Source organism: Haliotis asinina, chromosome 13 (genome assembly GCF_037392515.1).
Source record: "Haliotis asinina isolate JCU_RB_2024 chromosome 13, JCU_Hal_asi_v2, whole genome shotgun sequence".
Classification (NCBI taxonomy): Eukaryota; Metazoa; Mollusca; class Gastropoda; order Lepetellida; family Haliotidae; genus Haliotis; species Haliotis asinina.
The window spans coordinates 25,203,552-25,229,671 of record NC_090292.1 but is presented as its reverse complement, the minus strand read 5'-3'; the positions used below and the strand labels follow the sequence as shown (position 1 = coordinate 25,229,671).

The 26,120-nt window shown below is 37.7% G+C and overlaps 1 protein-coding gene across 1 annotated transcript in view; it reads left to right on the top strand.

The window, feature by feature from the left end:
* The window catches only part of LOC137259804 (CDC42 small effector protein 2-like), a 34,175-nt gene extending 12,833 nt beyond the window's left edge, over positions 1-21,342 (top strand). The window contains exons 2-6 of the mRNA XM_067797419.1: positions 2,448-2,631; positions 6,002-6,103; positions 7,188-7,299; positions 8,662-15,710; positions 15,758-21,342. Of these exons, the coding sequence (XP_067653520.1) occupies positions 2,575-2,631; positions 6,002-6,103; positions 7,188-7,298 (270 nt within the window). The 5' untranslated portion in view covers positions 2,448-2,574 and the 3' untranslated portion in view covers position 7,299; positions 8,662-15,710; positions 15,758-21,342. The remainder of the gene's footprint in view (positions 1-2,447; positions 2,632-6,001; positions 6,104-7,187; positions 7,300-8,661; positions 15,711-15,757) is intronic.
* The last annotated feature ends 4,778 nt before the right edge of the window (positions 21,343-26,120 follow it).

Genomic DNA, 26,120 nt, shown 5'->3' with positions numbered 1-26,120 from the left:
TTAACGAACCAAACTGGAATTGAGGAAATATTTCTAAGTTGATAATAATATGATAATCCGTTAGAGTCATGTCTCATGTGACATCTGCCCCACCTTCAAAGTTCAAGGTAAAATGTTCTTAGGAAGTAACCATGGTAACCCTGTCCCATTTTTGTTTTTGTGCAGTTTAAACTTTAATATTAAGCTGCACACGTTCTAGCTGTATAGTGGTAGTGTGTGTATAATTGAGTCTGGACAAGACAACCCAGTGATCCATATCATGGGCATCGATCCAGTAACAAGTCGGCATGTGATGTATGATTCGTTGTAAAAAACAATACCAAATTAATGTTTTCATTTTTTCTTCGTATTGATAAAATTCACTTATCACAACAACGACAAATGACAACGTTGCCTTGATATTTCATATGTCAGAGGAGAGACTAACATTATTATCCAGACTGGCATGGATATATTCCAATTGCATGTCTAGCTTTGATGAATCCTAACAAAATTCAAGTAAAAACATCCTGAATATTCAACTGGAGGGTTAAAAGTCCCATCGCCTAACACTGCGACAACTCAATTTACATTTGGGGCAATCAAAAGATCGAATCTTACTTGTCTTTGGGCTACTGGATAATGCATCATTCACATCTGAAACCCGACAAATCGGAAATGGAATAGTGTATTTTGAGTGTCAATGAAAAGGAAATGTTGTGATTACACGATGCCATTTAGAAAGTGGTCAAATGCAACATATGTCATATTTGGGATTTCACTTCCATGGAAGTCGCGGTGGCTTAGCGGGGTAAGCGGCTGACTTTGTGTGCTAGCGATTAGGTGCCTGACTCTGGAGGGTGCGGGTTCGAATCCCGGATGGGACTCAACCAAATAAGTACTAGAATTTGTACTTTACTAAGAAAGTGAAATCCCAAATATGACATGTTGCAAAAGGAAATCGTGGCAATTTTGCATTACGAGTATGCGACTGTTTAAAATCCAACTCATAGTGAACAATAACACGCTAAAATTGCAAACAAAGCACACAAACACTTTATTGAGTGCCCTTGGACTCACTTGAATACAAAAACATTTCATTCACTGAAAATAGTGTACATTGTATTTATTGCAATAAATCATATATAAGGATGTGTTTTGTTTTGTGACTGATTGAGAGTTCTCCTATTATTTTCAGTGTACCCTGCTCACAAGCTAGTAACATTTTTTATGTTACCTCCGGGATTGGGATAGAGAACTTTGGCAGTGTCCATTTTCAGGATTATTAGCCATTTTCTGAGTTTAGAATGTGCCACTGCCTCTGTATCAGTAGTAAACTTCAAAATATTAATGGACCATTTATTATTCTACTGTGCAAAATGGCGAATGGTCCCTGCCTTTCCCAATACCTGGTTACCTGCTTGGAATGCCTAACTGTAACTGTGAAATGATGAACACCCCAGAGCAAAGTGGGTGATCCCCCCTTAAAATCATCTCCTCATCTGTTCCTCCTCACTTCTGGAGCACAATCCAGTGATCAACATCATGAGCATTGATCTATGCAGCTGGGATATGATGGTGTGTGTCAACCAGGTCAGCGAGCCTGACCACCCGATCCCGTTAGTCGCCTCTTAAGACAAGAATAGTCGCCTTTTATGGCAAGCATGGGTTGCTGAAGGCCTATTCTACCCCGGGACCTTTACGGGTCGATTAATGTGTGAAGGAAACCGAAAACAATGTGGATCCTCGATGCCTGCTTGTTGTTTAGCAGGCACTCAGTAATATTCCAGCCATATGATGGCGATAAGTAAATAAGCAGAAAATCAACAATCAGAGAGCCTTACAGAGATGCCAACCTCTACGATTTTGTCGTAGTCGCGACGAATTTTAACTTCAAATTACGCCAATACGATTCCACTAGAAATCCTACGAAGTTTGAATAATATGCGTTAAAATTCAGATATATAGACAAAAACATACATTTTCAACGATGAAATATATTTTCAGACTTTACGTACCTTCCATTCATCAAATTTACGACATATGTAATTTTAGCAAAGCTAATTTGAATACCTATGAGACTTGACACATGTAGTTCCGGCGGAAATAATTTATCCAAGTGACCATAATATCATTAATTTTCTCAGAATCCATCATGATTTTGTTTATGTAGTTGACTTCTAATTTTATGGTCAAACTACTAATTTTGAATATTGAAACTACTATTTGCAACACTTTGGGGTTTGCATCTCTGGCGTTACCTCCCAGTCCCGTTAGTTGCCTCTTACAACAAGCATGTGTCACAGAAGACGAGCTCCAACCAGAGATGCATGGGTCAGTGATTTAGAAAATAGATCGTGTGTCATCACATACCAGTTGCATGGATTCATTCACATGATCTACACAACCATCATCAAGAGATTTGGAGCCTTGAAAACCCCTGAAAAATTACTTCTTGTATTTTCCAGAACCTGTACACCACCACCGTCCAGGGAACAGGATCCCTGCTGCTAACCGGAGTGACCATCTCCCGGAAAACAACCACTTTTCCTGCCTCCACCATCTTTGAAAATAGGTGGGTCACACTTTCCCCCGATGATGGGCGACGCTCTGCTGTGCTTTAGCTGCTGTATCACAGAGCAGCCTCAGACGGTACGTAACCATAGTAACACATGTAAATCACCATAGGCAATTAACATCAAATTATTTTGATATTTATTGTTGACATTTCAGTCTGAAACCAAAGCTGGACTAATAATATTGCTGTAAAAATGCTTGTAACACCCAAAGAGACAATGACTCACAATGTTTCCGAGTGACATTTAAATGTATGTATGATAATAATTCTTGTGAATATCGCCTCCTACATTGTATTACCACTAATTCTTTCGAGTTCCCAACCTCTGTTGTATCATTGCGATAATTCCCATAATTTGGCTGTCATATCACTTTATAAAAATATTCTTCATTGGTCATGTCAAATACTCACATGGGTACAATGTGTGAAGCCCGTTGCAGATGTGCCCCACCGTGATATTTCAGGAATGTTTCTAAAACAAGTGGTAACGCAGTGTCACTGACTCGCTCATTATAAAAGCATTCAGATATACAAGAGAAGTCCTCTTCTCCTTCACTTATCACAAGTAGTTGTGCCAGTTGTAGTATCTTGCTTTCGAGGGAAAAAAAAATCCACATCTCTTTCCTGTGTGTACATATCGGAAATATTTTCATGTTCAACACATCACATTAAGTTTAAAGTTGTCATCCGTGTTGTAAATCTTCAGTTTATCTGTCAGAGCGGGTAGGTGTGCACTCAAGTGTAACAAAGTCTTTAATTGGCTGGTTCAGTGGGGGCTGGTTGTATGTATGTAGAGATGTTTGATTGGCATTTTAAAAGTATGTTGAGTAATAAGAAAGTAAGATTCTTTATGAAGAATGGCTTCTTCCATTGTGTATGATGCGGTATTTCGGTATGGATTCATACACCGTTGTCTTGAAAGATGAAACCACTTTTCAGTGCTGGGGTGAAATTACTGAATTGTTTGAACTCCAGTTTCGTGTTTACTTGATTGTGTAATTTTCAACTGTATTTGTTGAAATTGCATATTTTATCACTTGTTGCTGTATGTCCACACCTAAAAGTGTCAGAAACTTATTCCTGTTACGCTGTGGGTAGTTTCATCATATCCAAGTGTTAGATCAATGCTCATGCTGTTGATCACTGGACTAGCTGTCTAGACTTGATTATTTACAGTTCACGATCACAGAGGTGGAATTTTGCTTAGTGAGGCAACAGCAAGACAAAAAAAATCCCCAGCAGACCAAACAAAACAAAAAAAATCCTGATTGAAGAGCAACAAAAACACATGCATAAAGAGGTGTGAAAATGCATTCATTAGCTCAGTTTAATATTATTTGTACACAAAATTGGATACAAGATAGCGTGATATTTAATCTCAACTTCTGAATCCAGAAGAAAATGATGAGATGACCTTGTGCCTTACTTACAAAGAAAGATACTATTTTCCCAAATGCTGTTTCTGTTTGCTGGGTCTGTGATAGGCATTGCAAACATACAGCCTCATGATGAAAACATCAAGGTGGATTAGCCATTGATACAGTGAGGATACCAATCTGGGTGGGTCTGGCTGCTGCAGGAGGAATCAAACACCATGTTGTGGGGCCCTGTATCACGTACAATGAGTCAGTGTCTGATGTTGACAGAACAGGCATCATGAAACAGGCTTTGCACAGTTAAAAGAATTTTTGAATTTAGATTCTGCGTGTTAAAAATGTCAGTGTCAGTTGAAAGGATAGTGAATATTCCGATGAATTTCCTTCTCAGATGAATTGATTTTGAAAATTACAAATATGTTTTATGTCTTTTTAATGGAATGTCAGTAGAGTTATCTCCCTTCCCAGTTGATCAGTGACTCAAATATATTAAAATAGTCTGAAACAGTAACTTAATGAAACAGAACTTGATTTCATGTGCCAACTTCATTACATTAAATACAATGAAGACTTTGAATGGAGAATTCCGATATGATGTACAGAATTATGTCCCTTTTGGAAGAAAGGATCTGCTGCTTGAAGTTTTGAAATTGGTGGTTTGTCAGATTTGTAGCTACTTCTTTCTGAATCTCTTGTGGTTTGGGCAATGGGGAAGCCTCATGGTTAAAGCATTTGCTCGTCACGCCCATTTCTGGTTGCCGCTGTCATGATAATGCTGGAATATTGCTAAAAAAGGTTTAAAACTAAACTCCCTTACTCACTGTCTTGTATTTAAGTAATTGTGCGCATGTGTAAATATACATGTGTGAGCAGTAGTAAAGTTACTTTGCATTCACACTGAATTTGTGTACAGTGAGTAAATGTGAAAGTGAGAATAGTAATTGCATTAAATTTTCTAAGTTTTTCTCTGTAATTCAAGTCAAAAACATGTTTTATTATCATGAGCGCTCAAGAAGACAAACACAGTATTGGATACGTACTACTCAAGAGGTCAGTAATAGTAAAGGCTCTACATGTTTCATCAGTTATTAGCAGTTTTTTGGAAAACTTTTTTTCAAAGGGACCATGTGTTTCCACTTCTCTCCCTCATCGGTTGTTTTAGTGTTGACAAGCGCAAATTAAAGTGTGTTGCCTAAACTAGTTTTCGGTTGTCACTTCTGTTTGGAAAAATCTAATAATGACAAAGACTGGTACGATACTTTTTGAGTGAAGAAATTGGTTTTGATCACACAACTGCAGGATTACTGAAAAGAGTCTGACCAAGCTGTTCGCCAGGCTTTGGATGTGCAGATGAAAGTTGCAATTGCAATATATTAGATGGCTTCATCTTGAGAATACAGTTATAACGTGGGTATTTGTTGGTTGTTGGGAAGTCTGCTGTTTATACATGCATTTTTAGAGTTTGTCAGACCATGTGTGATGTTTTTCTTCCGGTATATGTAGCTCTTACCCTATCAAAAGATGACAAGACATAGTATACTCACAATTCAAATTTTCATATGTGTAAATATACTTCTGCACCTGACCTCATGTAAATTTGTAAAGTTGGCTCATCTGTGCATTTATGCATAAGTGCGCCAACAGGTGCATGTGAATGTTGCATGTGACATAAAAACCAGGTATGGGTAAAGTAGAAAGTGTTTTAATAGTTTGCTCTTTTATTTCTTGATAAGAAGATAACTGTTGGTTTGAGTTTGAAGTTACCCAGACAAGGTGCATGACATCAGTGAAAATATGGTTTGAACTATAAACCTGATGAAATGTAATTTTTGAAGTAGAGTTATTTCCCTTTGCCATGTCAAGTGTTTGCTAATTATTGACTTGATTAACACAGTTAATATTGAAAAATGTTTGTACAGTTGTAAGGAAATTGGTTTAATAAGCATTAAAAACTATTCTTTGATATATTATCTTCCTTGACTGTTTTATTTGTGATGTTTTAAACTTTTTTCAACATCTGTACTTTTTTTATAGATGTTAGTAATTGTACATGAACATTTGTTTTTAGACTCGGCCTCGCAGAAGGATTGACCCTAGCATGATAGGCTTACCGACAGATTTCCGCCACACGACACACATAGGGTCAGGAGAGGTGAACAGCAGTGCTCAGGTAAATAGTACCAAGTATTGTACAAGGATTAATGACATTCTATTTGTTCAAGGAGGAATAGGATTATTTTGATAGTATACAGTGCTTAGGTAAATAACATCATCGGCTCTATGTAGGTTAATAGATCATTTTAGCGTCTTTAGATGTATACCCAGTGGTATCATTTGCCTTAGTTTGTTGTACAGAGTTATGTCTCTTAGCTGTCGCAGGATCAGCTGAAAAAAATAATATGGGTTCCAATGCCATTTTCACATTGTGATTGTTGAGAGTCTTGAGAGTCATGTGGGATTTAGTCAACACATAAGTCAAGAATGTGGCTGACAACGTCTTCTTTAATGAACAGTGACCTGTGAAGGTTCAGGGGTAGAATTGGTCTTCAGCAACCCATGCTTGCCACAAAAGGTGTCTGTACTTACTGTAGGAGGCAACTAATGGGATCGGGTGGGCAGGTTTGCTGACTTGGTTGGCACATGTCATTGGCTCCCATTTTCGCAGATTGATGCTCATGCTGTTGATCACTGGATTATTTGGTCCAGACTTGATTATTTATAGACCGCCACCATATAGGTGGAATATTGTCGAGTGTGGTGTAAAACTAAACTCACTCACTCCCTTTACTGTAAAACAAAACGTTTCTGGACTACTTCTTGCCTCTTCATCAGGTTTTACACTAAAGAAGTTGCCATATACTCGTCTTATATTTTGATTGTCGGCTGGATGGTTTGTTTGTTTGAATATTCCAGTGTCCGGGACTGTCATTGTCTGGGATGAAGACCTAAACCGTGTCTTGTGTTAAATGCTAGGGCTAATATTAGAAACCTTAGTTCAGAACTACTACCTGTACTACCTGCAGCGACACAGGCATATGCTCCCTCTCATTGCTGCAACCTTGAACTTGCACCACTAGGGAAAGTAGACATAAAGATCAAGAGGTCAAGGTCATATCCTCGTTTAAAGATCAAAGGGGCCCCTTGACAATTTTCGATTCATTGAAAACATCAAGGACATGAGTATCCATCTTGATGAATCTGTTCCTACAATAAATCTGAACATATTTTTCTAAATCACTTTCATGCATTTTCAGATCGATTCCATTCAAAACCAGATGTCTTCAAAGGGAGGCGACTATGACGCTCTGTCTCCCGGTGAGCTGAAGCTGTCTGTTGTCGACCTACCTCCGCAGAACCCCACATAATGTACGTATTCATTATGAAGGTCATCAGTTGGTTATAAGTAAATGTTCTTTTAAACCTGTTCATATCCATTCATAATGAAAGTGTCATATAGACTAAATATTGAATATTGTAAACCAAAAGTCACAGTGTTCTGTAGTCTGATGAAAAGCATGACTGGATGGTATTTGATTCCCAGAAATTGCAAGATTATTCGCTATGTGTTGACACTTAAAATTATCATACACGATTGCTCTGTTGCGTCGTCAGAAGTAGTGACGTCATTCAAGTCATATTGTGACATAAAATAGCGTCACAAATGAGCAGTTCCAGATGCTACCATGGGAACAAGCTGAAACAGCCAATTGATGACACTTCACTGCTGTACCTGTATGCAATGTAAATGAGTGCTGAATGTAAAACCCTTGTGGGCTTTTTTGTTTACTTTTGTTTATAGTGTGGATAAACATTCATTATAACAGTTTAAAGTCTAAATATTGAACAATATCCCTCCCATAATCTTCATGTAGCCTTGTAAATCTTGTATTTTTGTACAAGTCAAACTGTTATGCATGTAATGAAAATATTCTAATGAGATGTATTGTACATAACCATGCTCAGTAATGAAAGACATTCTGAAAGTACCATGTATCATGGACTCGTGAAATTCCGGGGTAGAACAGGCCTCCAGCAACCCATGCTTGCCATAAAATGTGGACCTGTGAGGGTCCGGGGTAGAGTAGGCTTTCAGCAACCCATGCTTGCCATAAAATGTGGACCTGTGAGGGTCCGGGGTAGAGTAGGCCTCCAGCAACACATGCTTGCCATAATAGGCAACTCTGTGTGTCATAAGAGGCGACCAACGGGATCGGGTGGTCAGACTCGCTGACTTGGTTGACATGTCATGTGTTTCCAACTGCGTAGATTGATGCTCGTGCTGTTGATCACTGGATTGTCTGGTCAAGACAATGTTACTTTCAGACCGCTGCTATATAGCTGGAATATTGGCAAGTGGGGCATAAGACTCAACTCACTCACTCACTCACACACTCATAGATTGTACTGGTGGTAATTGAACATAAATGAAAATGTAATCCAATTTGTGTTCCTAAACATTTGTTGCAGATATGTAAGTAATTTATTTGCACTGTCTTCAGAACAGGAAAAACTGCAACCATTATGTCAAGGTTACACTACGGTCTACTGTAACAATTTGATGTAATTCATTTTCCACATTTGCTCGTCATGCCGAAGACCCGTGTTCGATTTCCCACATGGGCACAATGTGTGTAGCCCATTTTCTGGTGTCCTCTGCCGTGATATTGCTGGAATATTGCTAAAGGCGACTTAAAACTAAACTCACTCATTTTCCACATTTTATTTCAGGGGAGGTAACTGGGAAGATTTGAGGATCTGCTGTCTATAGATTTACCCTCACCTTCACCCGTGTCTGGGTTCAAGGTCATGTAAATAGTTCTAGGGTCAACTGCAATGTAAGGATGATGTCACAGCTGTATCGGTGCTACGTGTACAGGCTCGTTGTATCTTCGCCTGATGAGGCAATGCCTCACAGGCTATCACAGAGGAGACTGGTGTGCTTGTTTTCATTTCTGATTATGTCACCATGATAAGTTGGAAGAAAAAATGGTTCCTTTGTTTGGAGCTTGAAATTATTTTGATATGATCCCGGAACTGTACCAGATTTAGAAATTTCATGAGTGCCATTTTTTTATCATTTGATGTTGAATGTAGTCGATGCTGTGGACACTTGGCACTTGCAACGTTTGTTTGCTTTTAGAAGAAACAGTACAAGGTGCAAGAATTTAATGAATTGTTTTGTATTTAAACAGATATTTTAGGAAAAACTGAAATCAGATTCTGAAATGTTTCTCAGTTAGAGGTTGTTTTGTTGAGGCAATTTTAGGTGTTGGATCACCAGTTCATTCCAAGCCGTCACCAAAACCAGGATTGTATTGCCATGAAACAACTCTTAGATCAGGACATCAACAAATGTGTAACTTCATTTATGAAGAAGGATTTCCAAATTCAATGGATGTGTGCTGGGATCATGAAGCAGTTAGCCGTCTTTGTTGAAGATCATCAGTGATGGAAATACTGGTTAATCCAGAAACCTGCTTGAAAATGTGCTCCTGTCTACGAGTAGTCGAATCAGTGATTTTAAGCCATTATACAAAACAACCTTACTACTAAGACCACCTTAAGCCTATGTTATGGTCATCTTAGCGCTGTTGCTTTGAACAACAGCACCCTGGATTTAAAGGTTTAATGAATCTACTTATTTACTGTCAAACCCTCCGAGTCTGGTCTCCTATGTATCTGGGCACTATAGTCCAGGCCCTTTTAATCCAGAAACGCTTTAATGATTATTATGTGGGAAGTGTGTTTTCTTTGTTTTATCTCCATATATTGTTATATTCCAAAGGACAAAGGGTGTGTTCAGTTAATCCAGAAATATTATGTTCAGCAAATACAAAAGAAGGGTGTTCCACTGTGGGCTCTTTTGTTTACCTTACCATACAGAGACGGACCATTTGATAGCTGGCCTTGGGGCATTTGTTTTGTAGAAGGAATATATTCTATCAGCAGTATTCATGACCACATATGGATGTCGGTGGAAACACAGCAATCTTGTATACCTTACATGTGTTTTCTTAACGCTGATGACAGTTTTAATTTGTTTTAAGTCAGTTGTATTATTTTATAGTTGATTTGTACACTTTCCTTTTCGTTTTGAAACAGATCTTGTTCATTGTTTATGCACAGTTGTGTCTCTTGATTTAGAGTTACTTTTCTTGTTTTTAGAGTTATCTCCCTCATGCGAACTGTGGCAGTACACTCAGAATGGCTTGTCCTGAGACTGTATGTAGAGCTCAATGAGATTGCAATATTCTTATGTGATTTAGAGGCCAAAGAATTTGTATCTCTTTTTATTACTTTAGGTGCCATGTTTGTAAATAAGAATCATAATGTGTGCTAGTTTCGTATGAATATGAAACAAAAAAGCTCTGTTTCCGTATATCCTTTAAAAGCAGGTCTTGGGAGAAAAAGACAAGTTATCAAGTCATTTCAACAGGTTGTCATGAATATTACAAACAGTGAAATCTTTTTAAAATCTCTTTGATTTGACTTGCCACAAATTTGTTCTTCTTGACTAGTTTGACATTTGGTTGAGCATGTTGTGTTTCCTTCATTGAAACTGTTTTAGCACAAAAAACTATTGATTATTTTATTGCATGCCATTTTGTTTCTTGGTAATTTAGATGGAATTCTGTCATTATATTGAACCAAGATTCCAAATAGGTTTTATCTAATTTAACTGTTTAGATGCTTAGTTTTGAGAAAGCTCCTGACTGTTGAACATTTGTTGAATGACTGACATTGGGTGTGTTCAAATGTTGGCTTCAGACGTATCCTCAGAGAAACAGGCTGATTTGTCAGTGTATGAAATAAGTGAAAGACACAGCCTACAGGCTTGGTTACTTCAAAAGTTTATCAGCCCGAAAGGATTTCACCAGACCAGACAATCCAAAGAAATAGATTTTAAGATATGGTGAATTTACTCATATGCATGGAACATGACCTATAAAATTGTTCCAGACCACCGGGCTGGCTAGCTGTGAATTTAATCTGTCAGAAATCTAGCCCATCTCTGGTGGTAGGACAAGTCTTCATACACTGTCATTATTCTGTTCACAGTTCACAGTTTCCTTAGTCTCAGCTACGTGTGTTCTGTGCCATCCTTTATGATGCTGGGAATGTAATGACAAGTAAAGGGCATTCTTCATGTTTCCCACTACATTCTTACAATTTATCATCGATATTGTAAGATTAAGGAACTGTCTTGACAGCAGAACTTCTATTTTTATGGTGTACCAGGGGTTCATAAATCCCATCGCCGGATGCCAGTTAGTTTTCATTTAGGGCAATGAAATAATGGTATCCTACTTGTCCGTGGACTACTAGATAATTTCCACTTATGGTTATAAACTGCAAATAAACTTGGATTTCACTTCATATCTGCTTATAATGTAGCTATTATATTTCTCTATAATAGTAATTTAGAGCTGTCGTTCTTTGAAATTTATCACTCTTTGATAGATAGTCCAGTAAAGATAAACATCAAAGTTTGTGTCATAAAATCAGGGCAACTGGAAAATTAGTCAGGACAAGTTACTTTCTTGAAGTCACTTGCCCTACGGCAAGTCGCTTTTAAAAAAAAAATTTGAACCCCTGGTGTATCCATAATGATTTAACTGCATTGTCAGGAGGGTTAAAGAGGAATTTGAAAATCTCTACATTATATGTTTCTCAAAAAAAGATGTCAGTGTGTTCCTTTTTTACAAGAGTGATGCTCATAATGTCGATCACTGGACTATCTTTTTTTGATGCAAATGTTTTCACACCATCATTATTCAGCTGGAATTGTATTAATGCATAGTTTGACAGTAAAAAGACAAATGTTTTATCATTAATGATAAAAATTATGATTAAATCCAAGTCCCCGCTCCTCTTAACATCAAGTGTTTTGGTCCCTGAGAGAAATGTATCTAAGGGGCGTAGCCTAGTAGTTTCTAAAGCATTTGCTCGTTACACCGAAAACCCTGGTTTGATTCCCCACACAGGTACTCTAGAAGAAGCCTTTTTCTAGTGTTTCCGGTGTGATATTGCAGGAATATTGCTTCAGGCATCACATGTAAAACTATAAACTCACTTGCTCATGTAATGAATTTCTGGAGATATTCTTGTTTATTTTTTTTCTTCAAGACAAAATGGCTGTCCAACTTATACTGTGCCTTCATGTTCCTTTTGTAAGATTTGTTTTCTAACTTCAATAAATTTCCTGTATTTTTGGAAATACGAACTTTTAAGCATGATACCTGGTCTTCTTACGTGATAGTGCTGCTGAATCAGGTTTTTAATCTCATTTCTCATAAATGGTTGTACAACTCATAGGGTTAATTTGAAAATATTTTTGCTTCTTGTGTCAGAATACCGTGCAGGAGATACTTTTGTTGATGCTGGAGATCATTAATCCAAGGTGTGTGCGATGAAAATGAAACTGAAATTTTCAAATCTGATTTTATTTTAGCCGTGATAACTTCTACAGCATTTATTAACTCTCATGGTTCTTTCAAATTGCCATTTTCACACATTCATAGGGCTGAGGTTCTCTATGCAAATTTACTCTATGCAAATCACCTGTTTAACTTATGGTCAAAACATCTTGTACGTTCCTATTCTGTGTTTGTTACTAACTCTTATATTTGACAATGTTTCACTTTTTTACAGACATATTTTTATAAGCCTAGATTAATTAACAGATACATCCTAACTGTTGAAATTTAAGGTAGGCGTCCTGCTGAATATCTGGGTACAGTTCCCACATGGATACAATTTGTGAAGTCCCTTTCTGGTGTCCTCTGCTGTGATAGTGCGGGAATATTGCAAAAGCTGGCGTAAAACTGAATTCACTCGCTCACTGAGAAGAAGTGTAACTTACCCATTCCTAGATGGAATAAAACCTGTAATTGACTGCTGTCACTCTCGGTGCATACAATATTAATCAGTCCAGCGACATAAAAAGTAAAGATATATATATATACTGAAGGAATAAAATAGGGGATCTATTTCTGTGTTTTTTCCCAAGGTCTCTTCACACATTTTGTCTTGCATATCTTGTGAGGAAACCAAGAAAAAATAGGAAAACGCTTCTGGTTTCATGTGGTCCTTATTTTTTTCTCAGAGTGTATTAATAAGTAAAAAAATTACAGCAGGCTTCCTGTATTTGCCCTGAAACTATACGAGTAAGAACGAGGGTTGACTGAAGTGATGTTGATTTGAAGAGCGGTTCAAGCCATGGGGTAATGGTGTGAAATCAACCGGTTGTTCAGGAGGAATAAGTCAAAGCTGTGACATTACAATTTTATCCATCAATGAAGGAATGCGCACACAAAGAATCTCTTCGTAACTTTTTATGTGTATATGTACAGCTTGTGCCATCACTTGTATTGCTGTGGATAATTTAAGAAGCTGTAATTTAAAATTACTTTGACTGACATCATGGAATTGCTCACTTGTCTAAACAAGTTCATCATGAAAGTTTGAAGTTCAGTGGAAATGAATTTTTTGGTACATTTTTGATGAAAAACCATAACTTCTGTGAGTGTCTGCTGAGGTTGACAAAATATTAAAATATGTAATAATCATATTGTATTTTTCACTCAAAAGAAAGAAAGGACAGTGAAAATGGTTGCATTACTGTAAGAATGCATGACATTTGACATTTGTGTGTTTAGGAACTATTACCTTGATGTTTTTTACCTTTTCGTTGACTCAAATGTATTGATAATGTGTTGATAATATGTGTTGATCATTGCCTAGATGCTGATGATCAATGAACTGTGCTGATCCTTGTCCCTGTGTGGGGAGGATGAGTTGAAATTTGTATATTATTATTTATCACATTGTATTCAGACTGGTGCCTTCTAGCTTTCGATAAAAATGTCTTTTCTGTCATGTCTATTGAATTTTAAGATGTTTACATATACTTCATAGGATTCTAGTTGATCTAGGTTTCCTAAAGTATATAGTTTTTGTACAGTATCAAAGTGCTTTTCTAGACCTTTATCTAAAAAATACCAAAAGTTGACTTGTATATCTTTTTCTGTTACCGTATTATGTTGAATGGAGACAATATTTCACAGTCTGTTACCCATGTCGTTCTTGGTCCAGATATTGTAGAGTGTTATCCAGATTATTTGAATAAAATGCCTCTGTTCGTGAAGACCAGGCTAGCTATTCTCGAACGTTTGTAGCCTGACGAACTTCTTAGGCCTATTCGTAACACATTGGGTACGATCAAAGTTACAAATTCTTAGGGCTACGAACGTTTTGAGAATAAGAGCCCAGGGATCCTTCATAAGATGTGGCATCAAGTGATCTATTTAATCAGCCAGTCATAGTTGCAGCATTTAAATTCCCTTCACATTCTGACAATTATGTCTCGTAACCATGGCAACAGAAGCATATTTTACATATTTTATTCTCTTGTATATTCAAGATACAGACATTGTATGTACACTATTGACAACATTATGCTTCTACAATTTCCCTGTAACCATGGTAACAGGTCACCCAATATTTTTGTTGTTGTTGTTAATCCGTGATAAGTCTTTTGTGTTGAAATATTCTGCCATGTCTGTACTTTACAGGGACTATATGATGATGAAATTATTGCCATCCAGCATCCTTTTGAAGCATCTGTGCTTCACATTGATCCCTTTCTGTCTAGGGTGGGAGGTGGCTGTATACGGGAAGCCATTGTTTGTGCACTGTTAGGGGAGATAACTCCCACATTTAGATGGTGGGGCAGCCTTGTGGTTAAAAGTATTTTCATGTCACACTGATGACTTGGGTTCAGTTCCAAATGTAGCTAAAAAACTGAGCCTCTCAAGTGTGCCTGTCATGATGGTTTGGGAATATTGCAGAGACACATGGGAAAACATTCACTCTTGCCATATCCTAGTACCATTTCTTGACATGTTAGTTTTAACATCAGTTTTACCTTGAAACTATCTTTTTTGGGGATAGCATTGTGTAAAATACAATAAAAAGCCTTGCAGAAATGTTACTTGTGCTGTTAGTGGTTAAGGAAATATTTTTTTGATGATTCTTAAGAGATTTAAGTCTATGAATATATCTGGGTTGTCCTCAAAAAAAGGCCAAATTCATGTTATGAAAAGTCAGAAAATTATACAAAGTAATGTCGCTGTCTACTAACAGTGTTTTTTTTTCTTTTCTTTTTTTAACATCATTTTGAAGAAAAAAGTACTTTTTTCTTTTATAATATGATTTTTGAAAAAAAATATAGAAATAATATTTTCATAGCAATGTGCTACTGACTTGAAAGTTGGGCAAATTTTGAGAATGACCCATCAGTTAAATACATGTTCATCACCTGATGCCAGTACTCACGGGTATGATTTGTCCCCAGTGTTTAGCATTCAGCATTTCTGTTACTTTATCTGTTGATAAATGGCAGTGTGTACAACTGATTCCAGATATGTCAGGGTCATATTTACTGAATAGGTCAGATTGACATAGCGAGGAGCCCACAAAGTGATCTAAGTGCTACGGAAGTCTCTATTTAGGTTTGGGAGTTACGATTGTCTTAATGATATCACTCTTGTTAAGATTTTGGTGTTAGATCATCTTAACAATATGACTCTTGTTAAGGTATGTGAGTTACTATCATACTGTCAAAGGTCTGTTTTAAGGTACTGGAGTTACGAATGTCTTAGTAATGCAGCTTTTTTTAAGGGATGGGAGTTACGACCATCTTAGTGATATGACACTTGTTAGGCTATGGGGGTTGCGGTCATCTTTGTGATATGGCTCTGTTTGAGGTATGACAGGTACAATCATCATATGATTCTTGTATGTCTGTGTAAAGGTACAGGAGTTACGATCATCTTAATGACACAACGCTTGTTAACTTATGTGAGTTACTATCATCTTCGTGATACAACTTTGATTATGTCTTAAGTCATAGGAGTTTCGATGATCGTAATGATGCGACTCTTGTTAAGATATGGGAGTAAATATAATCTTTTCACTGTAACTCTCTTTAGTCTGTCATCCTGAGAATGTATGGGAGTTATGATCACCTTAGCATTGTGCCCATGTAAAGGTATGGAAGCTACGATCACCTTAGCACTGTGTCTGTGTAAAGGTATGGGAGTTATGATCACCTTAGCACTGTGTCCATGTAAAGGTATGGGAGTTATGATCACCTTAGCACTGTGTCCATGTAAAGGTATGGGAGTTATGATCACCTTAGCACTGTGTCCATGTAAAGGTATGGGAGTTATGATCACCTTAGCACTGTGTCCATGTAAAGGTATGGGAGTTATGATCACCTTAGCACTGTGTCCATGTAAAGGTATGGGAGTTACGATCACCTTAGCACTGTGTCTGTGTAAAGGTATGGAAGCTACGATCACCTTAGCATTGTGTCTGTGTTAAGGTATGGGAGTTACGATCACCTTAGCACTGTGTCTGTGTAAAGGTATGGGAGTTACGATCACCTTAGCACTGTGTCCATGTAAAGGTATGGGAGTTACGATCACAGCACTGTGTCCGTGTAAAGGTATGGGAGTTACAATCACCTTAGCACTGTGTCCATGTAAAGGTATGGGAGTTACGATCACCTTAGCACTGTGTCTGTGTAAAGGTATGGGAGTTACGATCACCTTGGCACTGTGTCCATGTAAAGGTATGGGAGTTACGATCACCTTGGCACTGTGTCCATGTAAAGGTATGGGAGTTAAGATCATCTTTGTGTTATTACTCTTGTATATTTTTGTTTAGGTATTGGAGTCACTGTTATCTTAGCACTTTGTCTGGCTTAAGGTATGGAAGTTACGATCATCTTAAGACTGCATCTGTCTTTCAGTATAGTAGTTACAATCAGTTTAGCACTACGACTGTTGTAGAGTAAGGTTAGGTATTGGAGTTTCGGTTAATTGGAGTCCTAGCACTAAGATCACTTTATGGGAGAGCTCCAAGTTCATAATGACAGGCATGTGTATCTTGATGAATGTGTCATTTTATCACCTGCACATAAACTGGCAGAAGAAACCAAGATCATTCTCATATATTTGTAACTAAAAATAAAAAGAAGGCCAGACCAATTCTACTTCTTGTTTTACGGATTTTTGTCCTCTGGAAAAAGAATAAAAATACAATCCCAATCAAAGTAATAAATAATCCTTCTAAATACTCAAAGTATTTGACTGTGGGTAATTTATGAAGTGAATATGGGTAAAAAAAAACACATGCTAAGAAGAATTTTCTTGTGAGGTTACATTTTTAGCCAATGAAAACATAAGGATTTTATTTTTTGAACGGGGGAAATTAATTTTTATTTTTCTCTTATTCTTGAAAAACTGCAGCAGGCGGATCCGTAAGACAAGAAATATGTTCACAGTGGCCATTCGGAATATTTGGAATATTATTATTTCCAAGTTTCTTGTTTTCAGTAAAACCATTTCTTTTTGAAACACACTTTTTAAACCTATTTGACAAGTGCAGTAAGTTTGTCAGATATTTTAGTGAATATTTTGTTAACAAATGGTTTTGTTTCATGTTAATGTGCACTCATTGAATAGTTTGGCAGACTGTATAGTTAAATTTAGAAAATATTCAAATTTATTAATTTAATTTTAATTCTAGATGAAGTTCAAAATCTTAGTACTGCTTACATATTGCCCAAATGAAAAATGTGTGATTACCTTTGAGAGCTGTAGACTTTGCTATGAGTTTAATCAGACCACTGTTTCTCATGATGCAGAAAACCTACATATTTGACTCCCCAAAACATGTACATGACTCCCCCTCATGATACCAGAGAGTCATGATGACTCCTAGCTGTTTATGTTAAGGGCAAACACTAATCATAGTTGACTCTCAAAAACATGTCCATGACTCCCTTTCATGACACCAGAGAGTCATGATGACTCCCAACTTTTTATGCCAAGGGCAAACACTAATTACAGTGGAAGCTGTCTAAACCGGCACTCATTGGGACTGAAGAAATAATACAGACATTTAGAAAAGGGTTTCAACAATGTGCCAGGTTGTAGATCTCATGATAAGTGTACAATCTGCGGATGGGACTGAGATTTTACACCGGTAGAAACGACTTGCCGGTTTGGACAGATGCCGGTTTTGACAACTTCCACTGTATAGTTAACTCTCCAAAACATGTCCATGACTCCCTGTCATGACACGGGGGAGTCATGATGACAGCAACATTTTCATGCCTACAGGAAACACTGATCTATGATAAAGAGCATGATCTTGGATCCTTTTGCTTCTGAAACTTCAATGTGTTGTTGAAACTGAAGATGTGACAGTAATGACCAATATTCTGTAATGCCGAGTATGTACTATCATACTCTCACAGCATTTCCACTCGTTCCATGATTTATTATACAAGTTTTATTTATTGTGACCCCTATGCATTGTGTAATACAGTGGAAGCTGTCTAAACTGGCACTCATTGGGACTGAAGAAATAATCTGGTTTTGACAATGTACCAGACTGTAGGGCTGATGATGAATGTACAAGCCACAGACGGGACTGAGATTTTATGCCAGTGTTGACAACTTGCCGGATTGACAGCTTCCACTGCACTTGTCTCTGACTGCTGGGAGTGGAGTTGGGTTTTCAGGGCAAGGGTTCATCTAATTCTCCACAGTCCTGAAGAATGATGTCCCTTTGGCATGACAAAATCCTATTATCTTTGGTTTGAGTTAAGGTTTGGCCAGGGTGTTAAGGGTTGACCTTAGGAAAGGTAGCTGTGTGAAAGGTCTTCCAGGTTTGTGTACAGTGAAGCCATGGGTTTAACAGTATTGACAAATGTCAAAGGTCTGCATCACTGGTTCATTCCATACAAACCTTGACACAGTAAAATGAGATAACATGTAACGCTGCCATGATGGTTCTGGGGTGGTCGAGTAGCCTAGTGGTTAAGGTGTTCACTTGTCACGAGGAAAACCCAGGTTCTCCACATGGGTACGGTTAGTGAAACCTATTTCTGGTGTCCTGCACCGTGATATTGCTGGAATATTGCTAAAAGTGGTGTAAAACTGACTCACTAAGTAGGATCTGGGCTGTCATTGATGATGTTCAGGACATGTAAGGTAACCCATGAACACATTGCCATAGAAACATTTGTTGAGTATAGATTTTCACATTGAGAAGAGATTTTCTCTGCAGATATTTTTCAATATTTTCATCAGGAATACATAGCTGGCCCTTGGATTTGAACTGTCTGTGTCATTCAATGAAATATATCTAGGTAGAAAGCTTCAGTACCAAAACTCACAGGTGGTGGCGGCGAAGTTAATTGGTCAAAGAGTTCACCTGTCATACCAACAACCTAGGTTCAATTTTGCGGTGGTAGCAGCATAAAACCCAACTCAAAATTTTTCACATGTGCACAATGTATTGTCTATTTCGAAGCGACCCTTTGCGATATTCCTGGAATAATGCTAAATGCATAGTAAAACCATGTTCACTCACCAAATAACTTTACAAAATTGAAAAATAATGAAGTTTAAATCCACGGGTTAACTCTGTCTTTCTAGATAATATGTTTTAGTGAATGACATTAAAACAATATTTTTCTACATGTCTACAATCAAGTAACTGTATAGACACTGTGCCATGTCTGTATCATCCCAAGTGGAGCCGCCATGTGGCTGGATTGGATGGAAGAGTCGATTGTCTGCCTTACCCATGACTTTTATATGATCTATATTTTGTCTTGTCTGTTCATCAGATTGCAGAGTCCATTGTCTGCCTGGCCTAAGAATTTTAAGATGCTATATTTTGTCTTGTCTGTTCATCAGATGGAAGAGTCCATTGCCTGCCTGGCCCATGACTTTTGAAGATGCCATATTTTGTCTTGTGTGCTGTTACCAGTCTGTGGGGCAGGTTGTTGTATTTTAATGTTGGGAGAGAGGTTTTTGTGTGCTTCACAGAGTTTTACCGTTGTCAGAGTAAAATCACTGCTTTTTAAACCCTGACCTATCAAGATTTCTTGGAACCTTCTCCACAAAGTAATCATGGCATTATGTCATCAGATACCATGGCGACATCAGCTGAAAACATAGTAGCAAGGGGTAAGATCTTGGCTGACCATGGTAACACTAAGTTAAGTAACGGATGTTTATGCCAGACATCACAAATCAGTTGTATCCTTAAGATTTTTGGGTAACCACGGTGACATTTAATTTTGATTTATAATAGTCATGTAAATACAAATTTATATGCCATGGTACAAGGTAACCTTGAGGTAACCTTGAGAACATTTAGACAGATTGTCTGTAACCATGGTATCAGAAGTTTACACCATAACACAAGGTTTTATATCGCTTTGTGGAGGAGATCCTGGGAACACTCGATTCTATGCAAGCTCTTGCTTTTACATCAAGGCATGCAATTCTGTGAAGAATTGAATTATTACTGAGTGTCTTATTTTCCAATAGGATAACTGATAACCAATTTGTAATTGCTGTTTTATTTTCAAGGTAATTCAAGAGAGGGAAATTGGTATTCCTGGAAGGATTTCAAGACTTTTGGTAATTCTTAGTACTTCATGCTTTTACTGAGAGATTTTAATGAGAAATATTTAAACTAGATGTTCATGAGGACCTGACAGCTATGACAAGGAAATGTTCAACAAAGCAATTTTAGTACTAAGGCGAGCTGTTAGTGTCTAAAAACGAGAGTTCAGTTTGACTTCCCGGTAGTACTAAGGTTGCTTTATTGAAAGAGACTCAGGTTGACAGTCTTTGCAGTGTTAGCATGAAGCTACCATGAAGGTCACGAGGTGATTAAAAGCAAGGTGTTTAGGGGCTCCCATATTCAAATCCTATTGCAGCAAACTATGAACATGTTTCCTGTAATTTTGCTTGAAAGATATTCAGACATTTTATCAATTATTGTAATGAATGCTCATAGCAATGACCACTGGATTGCTTCTTCCCATAACCATAATAGTGCTGGATGTATTTGTACTATTGTTGACATGGACGTCCTTTCACAAAGCACTTAGGTGATCGTATCTCACTAGGTTAACCTTAGTGCGACGTTAAAGAATGGGAGTTAAGATTAACCTTAGATAGGGCTGCTTTGTGAAAGGAGCCCCTTGTCTTCACATTCAGTGACACAGTGTTTGCTTGCAGCACAGGTGGTCTGAGTTTGAATCTCAAGGCAGGCTGAGTGGGAAGATGCTCATGGTTTTGCTTTGCCAATTATTCACTTACAGATAACTAAACTCTTTTCATATGTGACAGATGTTGCAATGGTTTTAATGGAGTATTTGCCTGTTGTGTTGCACTTGAGACGAGTGTTAGGCAATGTGTTTGTATCATAGTGTGTACAGGGTTTTCTCAACTGTTGCTTTGTCCATGGAAACCACAATTTTCATGTTCCTGTGATCTGAATCTGCCTTGACAATAAATGTGATCTTTCCAACAGAGTCTTTGTCTTCTGTCTGGACCCACGGTGTTGAAATGGCATAAAAGATGGGGCTGTATTAATGATTAGTTGATCGAAATGGCGCAACATGCATGCAACCATGGGAGATCACTCCTGTAACCCTGCTGAACCTGGGGTGCATTGCAAACAGCCAGTTGCTTGGAAACGTTTTATCTTACAGTGGAACACTAGTCTTTGCCCCTTTCCTGGTCCTTGTTGTCTTGAAATGGTATATAAGATGGGGTAACATCAAGGATTAGTTGATCAAAATGGCACCAATATGCATGCAACCATGGTGACAACATGAAGATATCACTCCTGCGACCCTCCTGAACCTGGGGTGTGGTAGAAAGAGCCAATTGCTTGCAAGCAATTCACCTTACAACATAGCGCCAGCTTTCACCCATTTGCAATTGCACCAGTTTCTGGTTGAGGTCGAATCATTCTCAAACCTCAGATTCAACAGCTGAACAAGACGTTTCAACTGGGAAATGGGTAATGGTATCTATCATCCTTAGATTTTCAAGGTAGTAATTACATCATCATTGTTGCTATTCTTTGTCATTAATGCAAGATGAGCACATTTAATGCCTCTGACTAAGCTTGTCGTAACAGGCAACTTGCAGGAACAGGTGGTCAGACTTCCTGATTTGGTTGATACATGTCATCGGTTCCCAATTTTTATCACGCAGATCGATGCTCATGCTGTTGATCACTGGATTGTCTGGTCCAGACTTGATTATTTACAGACTGAGACATAGCTGGAATACTGCTGAGAGCGGCGTAAAACTAAACTCACTAACTCATGCAGTTGCAAGCCTTAGAGAATGGAGTGAGTGAGTGAGTTAATATTTTACGTCACATCGGCATTATCTCAGCCATATCATGACGAGAACATTTAAATGAAATATATGCATGTGGTAAAATCTGTCAACGAAGGACAGTAAGACAACTAGAAGATCACAATTTCAATTAAAACTAGCATGAAAAGTTAAAACTAATAGCACTATTTAGACAATACAACATAAAAACAGACTATAGATCGCCAACAACAGAAGGTAGATCACCACACTTGGGACCATGGGGACTTACAGTACCTTTGCTTCCTACATGGACCCTAGTTGGATTTACACCATCCCTTCAGCTGCAGGCGATTGTACGAAAATTTAGTCAAAAGAACATGAATACTAAAAAAAACCCCGGTAGACTTAAATTTACTGTGAATGTTAGTGGACTTACGTACCCTCTCAGGAACCGATGTTTATCGACATTGTAAACAAAAAAGTAAACCAAAGGGGTTTTAGTGTCTGCACTCGTTTACATCGAGTATGAGTACAGCAGTAAAGTGTCGTCAGCTGGCCGTTTCAGCTGGTTCCCATGGTAGCATCTGGAGTTGCTCATTTGTGACGTCATTCTAACTTTATGTCACAATATGATTTGAATGACGTCACCAGTGTTGATGACACAACAAAACAATTGTTTACGTGTAAATACACAGTGAATAGTCTTGCAGTTTCCGGGAATCTAATACCATTTGATCATGTTTTTCAACCAATCAGATTACAGAACACAGTGACTTTTGGTTTACAATGTATAACTGCACATGATCCAATACTCTTACCATTGATCCTTGGTTTTTCTCAATCTACAAAGTTAACACTCCCTCTGGGGGCTTCACTTTATACGTCATTGCACTCCAGGGCCCTAGTTCACAAAGCTCTTCTTAGCCTAAGATCTTGTAACTTTTCTAGGAGCATTTGCACTCCCAATGTTACAGAATTGGTGATACGAAAGCTACGAGAAAAGTTACAAGATCTTAGGCTTACAAGAGTTTCGAGAAATAAGGCCCAGTCTGGGTGTATAGTCCTCAGTTTGCCAGCCCAGCTTACACAAACACAGAAGACTTGTTAGGAGAAATAATTTATTCTGACAGTCAATCACAGCCATACGTACCAGACAATCAGAAAAATCCGGTTATATATAATCATCCTCTATTTACACTGTGAAACAGTCGCAAAGTCAAACATTCAATATTGTTTCTAATGGCAACAAGTGGAAACTGAAAACTACATCAGACACACAAGAATACTATTCCAGTCATCTCCAGTATCTCAAATTATACATTTGAGTGACAAGATGACCAGGATTCTACTTTCTTTATCGTTCAGCGTCATGTTTCATGTTTCAGTCCAGATGCAGTCTGCATGCATTTGTACAAAAATATCTTTTACTTGATATTGGTACCCAGATCTGTTTTGAAACAATTTACTTGACAAACGTACTTGTGCTGCACTAAAACAAAATGACACTGAACTCAGCTTTCTTTGGTATCATTGGCACCAAATTCAATACCATTGAAAAACAAGAATTTTCAGACCCGAAAACTGTGTAATCATTAACATCATACATTCATTTTTGTGAAAGAATAAAAAAAAAATGTTCTCACACAATGTACACATTTAAGACGTCAGGGACAGATACAGATTTTTGAGAAGACCCGTGAAGGTCCCGGGGTAGAATAGGCCTTCAGCAACCCATGCTTGCCATAAAAGGTGACTATGCTTGTCGTAAGAGGCGACTAACGGGATCGGGTGGTCAGACTAGCTGACTTGGTTGACACGTCATCGGTTCCCCATTGCGTAGATCGATGCTCATGTTGTTGATCACTGGATTGTCTGGTCCAGACTCGATTATTTACAGACTGTCGCCATATAGCTGGAATATTGCTAAGTGCGACGTAAAACTAAACTCACTCACTCATTTTTGAGAAAGGGTTGTGAGGTGAAGGGCACACATCATTTTCACCCGAGTTTCAGTGTTCATTTTTCAGGACAAAAGATCCCCCATACTCCGGCGCATCGATGACCTAGCATGACATCACTGCCACAGGCTAATCTGCATACCATGTGACAGTAGTTTTCTCTTCTTTGTAAACAAAGGAGCATATTTGTAAATAAGCTGAGATTGGCATAACACAAGTGATTTGGCAAGGTTTTCATATTGTTTTACATTGTTACATGAAATGTGCACATTATATTGAATGAACTGTGTAAGATGTGACGAATTGTCACATCTTTCTGGCCTGTGCCTGAGGTACTATGCTGGCTCCCGCATGGAACTCTGGGTAGGAGAGTGAAGATCCCCACTCTGGATCTGCCTATGGACTTCATGGGTCTATGGACATTCATGGGTTGCTTCTAAATTATGGTCTGGATGTCGATTTGTATCCATGCGAAAAAATAAATAAAATAAAAGATAAATAGAATCTCACCCTCATGTCTACTGATATCAATCATATCAACACTCGTTGATAAAGGTAAGCCTCAGATATTTGTTACTTTATCAACTTGTGTTGATATATTTGACATCAGTAGATTCTCTATATACCAGTATTTATTTCCCTTAAACATTTTAAAAAATCTTGCTCAAAGTTATATATCTGATATTATTGATAATGACTCAATATTAACTGAAGATTACTGATCTCTGCGATGTATATCAATAACCAGCCTTGTCTCATGTGAGTGAGTGAATTTACTTTTATGCCACACTAAGCAATATTCCAGCTATATGGCATGGAACTGCAAGTTCGGTCAAGTCAGTGGACTTGATAAATGGAACCCAACTTATCCGGAAACTGTGCCGCCTGGACAATATTTACAAAAAATGCTATATTAGAGGTGTGACAAATTTCATGATGCATATCATGATATCTTGGAAAGATATGATTCTGGTTCAATTTAGTAACCTTCTTTAAAAACGTATATTTCGATGTCAAGTAACAGTGTAAATTTTGACATAATCATCCAGTTTCAAGGCGAAAAATACATATCATGATACGAAAAATAGTATGGATATATTTATCCTCAGATTTAGAGAAGCATACATCAATATTATGAATATAGTCACAGTTGCTTCTGGAAATGGGTTTCTCAATTTCAGATAACTTAATTTTAGTTACCAACAGTACCACTCATTTGATACACCCCTACACTGAGTCTGACAAACCCTAGTAGGAGCTTGTGTCAGGTAACCTTTATGCAACCTATGACCATCTAATCAAAAGCGAGACAGCTAAACGGATTTAACTAATCAGCCAATGGCTGCTATTTAGGGTTCAGCTGGACTTACAAAATACCCCAGTTATTGACACTGATCTCACAGCAACAAAAATCTGCATAAAACAGATATTTGATCTGTAGTATATATACACATTGGGTTTTCTGTTAACATGGTAACCATTAGCTAATATTTCGTAACTACTGGCTAATATTTCCGCAAACTGACATCCTTGAATATTGACAAAAACACTATTTTCAGTGACTATTACTCACTACTAAAGTTGAAACATCCTCCAGGTGCATCAGAGTCTGTCGTATGGATTAGGATTTGTTCATGTACAAACCTTTTTGAGGTAAAAGTTCCAAAGTTAAACACGAATGTCCACTTTCACAATTTCGTAAGATGTGTTGTGATTGGTCAATCTCAAAGATTACCTGACGCGATCTCCTACAAGGTTTTGTAGGACAAAGTTTAGGAGTGTAACAAATAACACTGATACTAAGTTTCCATAGACTACACCAAACACACAACTGTCCCTCACTTAAGAACAGAGATGATGCTCGATAGTGGTTGTTCAATATTTCGCTACCAGGCAGTGGGATCTAACATTAAATGTGGTTATATCTGATAACAGTGTAAATATAAAGTGTTATTACACTTATCTGTTTTAAAATTAATCATAACACATCTGGACTTATGGAATCAATATTATT